This window comes from Akebia trifoliata, chromosome 1, assembly GCF_017979445.1.
Source record: "Akebia trifoliata isolate Shusen 1 chromosome 1, ASM1797944v1, whole genome shotgun sequence".
In the NCBI taxonomy this organism is placed as follows: Eukaryota; Viridiplantae; Streptophyta; class Magnoliopsida; order Ranunculales; family Lardizabalaceae; genus Akebia; species Akebia trifoliata.
This window is the reverse complement of record NC_141375.1, coordinates 4,296,396-4,306,567: the sequence shown is the minus strand read 5'-3', so window position 1 is coordinate 4,306,567 and position 10,172 is coordinate 4,296,396. Positions and strand designations below refer to the sequence as shown.

The following is a 10,172-nucleotide window of genomic DNA, read 5'->3' as shown; positions in this document are numbered from 1 at the left end:
ACCACTCACCTCTCAAATCCATCTACCCAACATCATCATCATTCTCTAAAAAAATTCACCAACTCACACCTATGTCATAATCTATCTCTATCATTCTTTCCAAAACAAGCCAACCCACACCCATTTTTTTTAATCAATTCACCTAACACACACACTCATATCTCTTTTGACACTAGTCGCCATCTCCTCCACCTTTCCAAAAATATCAACAACCACCCATTTTACATAATCATTCTTCTCACTAACACCCACATTCCTTAACCCCACTTAACACTCAACCCATATAGATTGAAAAATCAAATCCACTTAAATAAAAAATGACTCATTTACACTACCTTTTACACATACCCCTCCCCAACATCAAAATAACAAAATCCCGATACCTACGCATCATGCCATCGTCATTTAATTTTCTATTTTTGATATTTTTAATCCCAAAATTCATCCTCAAAACCCATAAAAACCCTCGTCTCCCTCTAAAAAAACTCATGCTTGAACACCCTCCCTCAAGTCATTTCTTTCACCGCTATCAATCCCTTTAAAAAAACTCTCTCAACTCACAATTTACAATCCTTACACTAAAATACATTCACTGTCATCCTCAAGTTTAAATACATGAACAGAGAAACACATTAGGAGATCAAAAGGAATCAAATTTAAGAAAAAAAGACTCCAAAGATAAGGTAGAATAAGGATAAAGTGACATGAAAAATCTCCCTTATCTCCCATCCATCTTCCCTCTTCTATCCTCCCCATTTCTCTTATTTTATTTTTGATGTAGAAAATCATAAGAATTTGGCTCAAATTATTGCTCAACATTTCAAAACATTGTAACACTCATCCAAACAATTTCAACAGTTGTCTGCAAATAGGATTAAGTTCACATAAAACCCCAACCTAAAAAATTGAAATTAATGAAAAAAAGAAGTTTCTATTGGCACCCCATCATCTACTTATTCTTAGCAACTCTATTAAGTTTTTTTATTTTTAATTGGTGTGTGATGAGTAAAAGTTGGGGTGCCAATAAAAGCTCTGTATAAAAATTGTTCAAGACAAAAGTGACTTGTGCTAAGTCATCTTGATATTATTTGTGAACGAGACAAAACAAACAATCATTGTTTGTGTTCTTCTTTTATAGTTCACAATTCTTGCAAAAAAAAAAACATGCATTGAATCCATCATCATCATCTTATAGTTATCTCAAAACTTCTATCATGTTTTGAGATTGGAAGGTTAAGAAATGAGAATCTTAAGTTTGAAGTTGAGGGTAAAAACCTCTAGAAAAAACACTTCCCTTACTAAGAGTTAAAATCTTAATGACCCTTATTAAGAGTTAAAATCTTATTACACTAAGAGTAACTCCAATGCATACGCATTCATCCTCCCAACTGTTATTTTGGGTAGTTAAATTCAAAAAAGTGTCTCCAACCTAAAACCTACCCCTCACTATATTTTTGGTCTTGACATTTTCAATATCTCAAAAAGGTACTCCCACTTGATTACCCATCTTTTTTAGAGGGAAAAAAAATTCAAGCAGTTATATTGAAAATAAGTCAATTTCAGAAAATTTTAAATCTAAATTGAATTGAAAAATTATTAAATAATTTATGGGTAGCACGATTGGAGTGCATATCACATGGTACCCATAATTGCTATCCACAATACCTAAAAGACTCATTTATGGGTATGGGTAGGGGTGATGCGTTGGAGATGCTCTAACTAAGGCTAGTCGAGTCAGAGTTTTATCATAGAGATTGAAGAATCCATGATTATGAGGCCATTTAAGTCATTTTATAAGTTTTTTATGTAGACCGAGGTCAAACAATGTATCATCAGTTTGAAATTAATGGGTTATCTCAAATTCACTAAAACTTGGAGGGATATCTGTAAATCACCCAAAACTTTTTCCTAAACGGACAAAAGTATCCAAAACAGAACTCGATTCAATCCCACCAAGAGAAGTAAAGGATACTTAACAGTTAAGTACAGAACCAGTTCTCTAGTTCTCTTTCTTCCTCGCCCAAATCTAGGGTTTTGTTCTTTTTAAAACATACTAAAAATAGATAAATTCTAGGGTTTTTGTTTTTGAGAATTTGATTGATGAAGCTCGCAGGTTTGAAATCTTTAGAAAACGCCCATGAAGAATCAGTATGGGCAGTCACTTGGGTTCCTGCAACCGAAGCTCGACCTGCTATTCTCCTCACAGGTTCACTCGACGAAACCTTGAAGTTATGGAGATCTGATGAGTTGGTCTTGGAGGGAACCAACACAGGTCACTGTCTTGGAGTGGTCTCTGTTGCTGCTCATCCTTCTGGAGTAATCGCAGCTTCTGCTTCTCTTGATAGTTTTGTTAGGGTTTTTGATGTCGATACCAATGCCACAATTGCTACTCTTGAATCTCCTCCTTCTGAAGTCTGGCAAATGAAGTTCGATCCCACGGTAATAAACAAAAAATCCTTTTTTCTTCTTGAATTTTTGGGTTTTGGATTGTGAGAAATAATTAAATTATAACTGTGAGTGGTTATGGAAGAAATTTGAAAGATTGAAATTCTAGTATCCATTGATCTATGTTAGCTGATCAATGTCGTGAGACCTGTTATGAGGCTTATGGAAGAAATTTGATTATTTGGAAGGATCGAAACTGTATTTGTTATTAATCTGCATTAGCTGATTAGTGTCGCGAGACCAGTCTTAGTGTGGGTTTATGTTGAAAAAAATTATTCTTTTGTTAGCGAATTTTTGGGGTTGGGATTGTGGAACAATTTATTTCTAAGTGATTATGGAAGAATTTGGAATATTTGAAAGGATCGAAACTGTATTTGCTATTAATCTGCATTGGCTGATTAAAAATGTCACGAGACCATTCTTAGTGTGGGTTTATAAAGTTTTAGTTGGAAAGCTTTCAAATGTTCAAGATTTATGGATGAGGGCTACAAAGTGGGGGCATAGAAAAGTTTTTGGTTCAGAAGAAATGATTTCGGTAATGTATTAAAAAGGGTTGAGCAAAGGAAGGGTCTTGGAGATGTCCTGCAATTTTGTTATACTTGTACGTTAGCTAATTAATGTTGCGAGACTGGTCTTGTGTCCTCTACTTGGAGGGTAAGAAGACCAATTTCATCCAGTATTTTTTCTTACCATGATTTCCCTATGAATAATAACATCTCATTTATTTTAACTTTTAAATAGAAAACAGTAATAGCCTTGTAAGTTTTTTTACTTAGTAGAGGATTATTGAACTGACATTTTTCACATGTGAAGATGGTGAGCATGATGCTGAATATTTTTTATTTATATTGGTTGAAGTGAAATTTAGTTGTGTGGTGGCTAGAGAAACTTGGTCCGTCTTGAGCCTCTCCCAAGTTCGTTTCGTGGTTTGGTGGACTGGTGGCTAGGTCTTGGGGCGGTTTCTTGGTGTTTAAGACGAAATTATGGAACATTACCCCTTCGCCATTTGTGGGAGGATTTGGAAGGAGAGGAACCTTAGGACCTTTGATGAAAGTGAGAACACGGTTCAAGGAATTATTCTCTCCATTTTGGGTCCTATCTTTCTCTGAAGCAAAGTTTTGGAGGAATGAAATAGGGGTCTTTTTTATAAAAAAAAAATCCTAGTGAAGTGAGATTGGGTTTGTAGTATTTCTATGTAATCAGGTCCTTTAGCTTCTTGTTTTTTTCTCTCCGTCTTCTCATGTCTTTGTATCTTTTCTCTAGTTTGGTCATCTTGACCATGCCTTTCTCTTTTAATAAAGGAAGTTTTTACTTGTCCAAAAGAAAAAAAGTGAAGTTTAGTTGTAATATTTTGACAAATTTTACTGTTTAGTATGTATCTCTTTTCTTTTCTTTTCATTTTTGGTGATAAGTAGTATATTTTGGATTTCTTAACTAAAGAAAATCAAACTGGGGACAACTACTATTTCCTCGCTCTAAACCATATTTATAGGGTTATAGCCTATAGGTTGATTGAGCTTTGAAATATCATTGGCTTAATTAAATTTTATTTACTTAATTGTGTTTTCTTTTACGTTTTCTTCATTGGGACTGAGAGACCCATAGCTCATTTGGTTTGACATATTACAAAACAACTTAGAGGTCATGGTTCAAGTCCAGCTTACCCATAAAAAAAAGAACGAAATGATGGGGGCGTTATATCTTGCCTTTCAGTTTCTTGTTATTATTTTTTTCAAATATTTGCTTTAATATATGTAGACAGCTATTCATCTTGCAAATGTTACTGAAAATGATGTTTTTTGGTGATATAATGAGTTATGATTGCTGTTAACTTGCCTCTTCTATCATTTCATGTAATATCAATGCATTTTCCCCACATTTTAGCTATAGTTCTCAAAATTTATTGAATTGGCATATTTCTACATTACTTTTCCATGTCAATTAAATTTCCTCCAGTTATTTCCAAATTTTGACTGACCAAAGTTATAGCACATTTGGTAAGTAAGGAGACACATGGATCCCTTGTCCATCCGTCTTAGCTGCTACCTTGAGAAAAAAAGGCTAATATGCTTGGTGCTTTTGCAGGCTATATCACTTAGCCCTGAAAACTGCCTTGTTGTCGAGGCACCAGACAGACTCTCAGTGACCGCATTCAACAACAATTGTTTTCCACATTCATGTGGCATCCCATATCCCAGTTTTACGTTCAATCCTTTTCTTCCAAGTTTAACGATTCCATATTGCCCCTTCAAGTCCTACTCCACTACTTTTTATAATACTGGGATAAGAGCTATTCAGCTTTTCAGGGAAAAAAATCTTAAATGGGTCTCCTGTCATTTGAGATAGATAGTCTAGGTATGTACAAAGAAGACCAATAACAACACCAATAAGAAGAAGTGCTTTGGTGCAAGTCAAGGACTCTAAAAAGGCAAGAGCAAGACCGAAAAATAACATGGATGGAGATAGTAAAAAGATGTACAGAACAATATGCTTTAGTTGATGATATGGTAAACGATCAAGTTAAATGACAAAAAATAGTCATGCGTCCAGCATCAATAATTGGGATAGGGTGATTTGCCAAATAAGGAAGTGATTGGATAAGGTGTAGACGATGATGTTCTTTAAATCAGTACCCTATCCATAGGTTACTCTTTGCCTTAGACTTACTCTGGTAAAGTGGTTAAAAGGATGGAAATAAGTATTAAGAGGAGAATTGGATGAAGATTGACGCTTCCCATGACCCTTTGTTTGCACTAAACTTTCAACTATGTATTGAACTATGCCAGATTCTCTGACATATGTAAGTTGGACTTCTGTGGTCCAGCCTGACAAAACACTCAAGGGTGGTCTTCCTTGGGTGGGTACGTGCTTCCTAGGTCTCATTTATAACTGTGCCAAGCTACTCCAAACAGATATTTCCTTTTTCTGATAATTTGACGAGTTTATGAGCTAATTTGGCAAATGCAGTTACTAATCCAGTGGGTTTCAGGCTGACAATCTCTGAAAAAGCTTCTGAGGTTGGTTTTTTTTTTCTTTTTCTGTATTTGGTAGAGAAAAGATTTAACTATTCCTTGCCCTTTGACATACCTGTGCCCACTTTCCAGTATCAATTTCTTTCTTTCTTCCTGATTTCTATTTTTTCAACCTGATGAAGTTGAGCTTACTTATGGCTTGATATGGATTACTGAATAGCCATAATAGACCATGAGAAGTGCTGATGTTTTCCTAATGTGTAACAGATGTTATGGATGGCCTTGATGATTGGTCTGAGTATGGAATCTTGTTGATGGTTTATTCTCTTACCTAAAAATATTGCACAAGTCCAACAAATTGTTAAATGCATTTGGTTTCATGTTTGATCTCTAGTGCTTTGCATATTTGGAAACTGATCAGTTTGACTTAGGACAGTTTATTGTGAAGGTTCTGGGATTTGTTAGAATCTGGTTGCTTATAAACTTGTTTCAGGCTATGCAACCCACCCATTTCTGAAACCAAGTTTATGTGCGTGGTCTAATATGGCCTTCTGTATCATTTATGATTCAATGTGGAGGCTCGTTTGATATCGAGTCTTTCTCAATCCACCCTTGAAATGAAACAATCATTCGTAAAGGAAAAAAAGATGGATACCAATCCAAGAATCTGAGAAATGGAGTGAGTACAAATTTGGTAATCCGCAAGAAGCCTTCACACTACTTGGTAACTTCGTAGTCATGTAGCTTGGCTACTACGCAAAACTATTGGTTATGTTGGTTGGTACACTAAAATATTGTGTGATACTTTGATTCACTCCCACTGCATGGCGAGTTGTAAGTCCCTTGATGCACCAACTTGGTACATCCTGCTTTCAAGTCACTCTAACTTAGCCCACTCATTGAACATTTCGTATATTGATTTATTGGCAGAAAATACTTTGGTGTTGAGATGGTTGAGCTTTTTTGTTGGCTGTGGCATAGAAATAAGCAATAATTTGGTAGATCCTGAAGTTGAGATTGATTCACATCAAGTTGTTATCGCATACTATTTTGCTAGTCTCTTCTCATGGAATTTCTTTTTCTTCTTGTCTTTCTTCTTTTATTTTTTATTTTTTATTTTAGCTATAATTCATCTTATATTTCTGTAGTAACAGATGAAGCTGTGGTGCTTCTTTTTATATTTTTATCTGGGACTACATTATGGGGATTGTTATGATCAACAGGGTAATAGCTTGTAAGACACACAAATAAAGACTGCGTGGAAATAACCTAATTTTGTTGGACGTTTGCCAAGTCTTAAAACATGTTTTAACTTTTGAAGTTCAAAGTTATTAGAAAAATGCTTGAAAATGCGGTGAACCCTATTGGGTAGATTGATATTGAAACTATGAAATTGTGTGATGGTTTTTTATAACTATTCCTTTTCTTGTCTGTGTTTTCTTATTTGTTGTTGATGGACAAAATTTAGCTCCTCATTTCTTTGTTCTTAGATCCACGAACTCATCTGCATACAGTGCTACTTAGTGCTCCTGAGATTATTATCAGAGAGCTTCTATTGCCTCACCAACTTTTACTAAGAGCACCCCAAGATGTGTCCTAATTCTATGGTGATTTACACATGAATTGGGGTGCTCTTAGCAAGGTTGGTGTGGCAATAGAATCTCTCTATTATTAAAGTCTGAAATTATCATCGAAAACTTACAATGAAATTGACTCTAGTGATTCCACTTCCACAGGGTACCATTCTTGCAGTTGCAGGTGGTGGCAGTGCATCGGTCAAGCTATGGGACACTGCAACATGGCAACTGTTTGCCACACTGTCAATCCCACGCCCCGAAGGATCCAAACCCTCCGATAAGAGTGGAAGCAGTAAATTTGTACTCTCAGTCGCATGGAGCCCTGATGGTAGATTTTTGGCTTGTGGTTCCATGGATGGCACGATCTCCATCTTTGATGCATCCCGTGCCAAGTTCCTCCATCACTTGGAGGGCCACTTCATGCCTGTGAGGTCACTCGTGTACTCCCCTATCGATACACGGGTGCTTTTTTCAGCCTCGGATGATTCCCACGTGCACATGTATGATGCAGGGGGGAAGAGCTTGATCGGAGCCATGTCGGGTCATGCAAGCTGGGTCTTAAGCTTGGATGTGAGCCCAGATGGTGCCGCACTTGCCACAGGCTCCAGTGACAGGACTGTACGGCTCTGGGATCTGAGCATGCGGGCTGCTGTCCAGACAATGAGTAACCATAATGATCAGGTATGGGGGGTGGCATTCCGTCCGCCAGGGGGGTCTGGTGTGCGTGCAGGTCGGCTCGCAAGTGTGTCAGACGATAAGAGCATATCATTGTATGACTACCAGTGAAGGTAGTTAAACATGCGAGGAAGGATATTGGGAACTTGTTTGATTAAATTGAGTCCTTTAATTTCGTTTTAGTTTCTCAAATTGGTCACGACAAAGGAAGGATTGGTCTTGTTTTTCTTGGTTGATCCAGTGAAGGTAGAATTAGTCCCCTATTGATTTTTCATTTCTTTAAACAAGGAGGCTGTTTACTTGGAATATTAGTGTATTATTAACAAAGTCGTCAATCTCCCAAATCAATAATGCAACTAATGAGTGAGTATGCGCACAGCTCTTGAGGGAATATTTCACTAATTTCTAAGCATGATACGTGATGTCTTGTTCCAAAGATTTTGCTGTTAAATAAAAATCTTATTCTTTCACGCCATTATCTTCTATCGTTGAAAAAATGTTATAATATACTCAATGTTGTCAAATGGCATGTGATACCGTCTGCAACCAGCCTGGGCTGTTTGCATATGCCATGCCATATTCAGCAACAAAAAAAAAGAAAATTGTGAAAAAAAATATTTTAGAAAAATATTTAATAATTAAGTAATGCACAAATTTCATATTTTCATTTATAAATCATAGTTCACACACCAAAATATGCAAGTAAAGACTAAAAATGGTCAATTATCAAAAAAATAATAAGTTAAATAATCTAATAATCATACAATACATGAAATAGTCATAAATTTCCATTCATCCATAATCCATCGTTAGTTTGATACTTTAGTCTACACACATGCATTTATAATCCATCGTAAAACATCTCCAGTAGGATCGTCATTGCTTCCCATTCCCATCGTCATTAGGGTCATCAAACTCTTTAACATACACATCCTTCTCCTTAGTCTCATTGTCTTCGGATCTCACCAATTAATTTTTTTTGACTTTGTAGTGTTTCATTTTCATTATCATCATTTTCTTCTTGTATCTCATCTTTGATTTCGTCTTTTAGCTACCTCGAGTGTCGACTATTACATCTTTTTCTTTGGCTTGAGCTTTCTCTAAGTGTCGGTGCAAAAGTCGCTTGCTCAAGTTAGATCTTCTTCAAACACAGGCTCGTCTCGTGCATATGTGATCCACAGATGATTTGTGCTAAGATCATCGATAGATATGGGATCATAGAAGTCGGGACTCTCTTTCCTCAACTTGAATTGTTTGTACAATTTCTGGTTGTATTGCACGAATACCAAGTCATTCAACTTTTTTTTTCTAACTTGTTTCTCTTTTTTAGTGTGAATGTGTTTAATACAAAACAATTTATAAATATTAGATACTTATTTAGATTATTGAAAGTCAAAGTATGAAACAAAATATTAATGTTTTATTTAATTTAGTTCTTAGTTAGTTAGTTTTTACCATCTCAGAGGTGCTCCAATTGCATTCGCAACCTGATGCAAAATATGTTAAGCCAAGAATTCATGTAGCCAACCTCTTCAAATATGGATCCTTCGTAATAGTGTCAACTCTATATGCTGACCACCAATCAATTGTAGTATACATTGGAAAATTTAATTTCCAACTTTTGGTCCTGATGAGAAGGTTTTCTTCATAATTTCAATAGGGGTATATTTGATTGCACATGGAAAATAGGTTGGAAAATGATTTTCGATAGAAAATGACATTTTTCATGTGTTTGATTTCATTTTTTCATAAAAAATCATTTTTCACTCACATCCAAAAGTCCAAAAAAATATATAAGTGGGAAAGTGAAATCTTTCTTATATTTTTCAGCAACAAATTAAAACTCTAACTCATCTCTTCTTCTTTCCCACCACCATCATACTCAACCTCACCATCGTCAGCCATCTTCTCTCTCTTCTTCTTCTTCCTCCCTTACCTCTACCATTGCGTCATGCCCTCTTCTTCCTCTTTCACCTCTGTCACCGCCACCCCATCCTCCCTTCCTCTTCCTCTCCTTCTCGTTATTTTTCCAAAGTAACATTAAATAATGAATTCAAGTTTTCCATCCTAGTTCACTATCATTTTTTCATAGATTTTAATTTTTCATGCAATCAAGCACACCCTAGGTTCCTCTTACATATCCATGAGAAGTAATAAGTCTTGGAGTAAAGTCCGCCTTTCTCTCTCTTATACCCCTTTCCCCCACCTAGCACTTGAGTTGCCTGCAGGAAAAAGCAAGTTGCTTTGTTCCCCACTGTTTCTTACCCAGGAATAGAGTGGTAGGTAAAGAATAGAATTGTAGAAGGGAAGGTGGAAAGCTAGTGGTGTGGTTTTATAGAGAAGGAATTCCAGTTGGGGGGCCCTAATGAGAGCAATTATTGTTTTATCGAAAGCTCCATATGAAAGAAATGACTTTGAGTGGTGGTGGTCCAGTTTTGGTGCTTTAGGGAAAAATGAAATTAGAGGATTGGGAATGCAAAAGGGGGTGAAGAGAAGAATTGGT

At 36.1% G+C, this 10,172-nt stretch overlaps 1 protein-coding gene across 1 annotated transcript; it reads left to right on the top strand.

Moving 5' to 3' along the window:
* Nucleotides 1-1,946: 1,946 nt before the first annotated feature.
* On the top strand, nt 1,947-8,062 carry VIP3 (Transducin/WD40 repeat-like superfamily protein). The gene is made up of 2 exons (XM_086435658.1): nt 1,947-2,439; nt 7,154-8,062. Exons 1-2 carry the CDS (start codon nt 2,101-2,103, stop codon nt 7,778-7,780), a joined length of 966 nt encoding a protein of 321 aa, XP_086291784.1. The 5' UTR covers nt 1,947-2,100; the 3' UTR covers nt 7,781-8,062.
* The last annotated feature ends 2,110 nt before the right edge of the window (nt 8,063-10,172 follow it).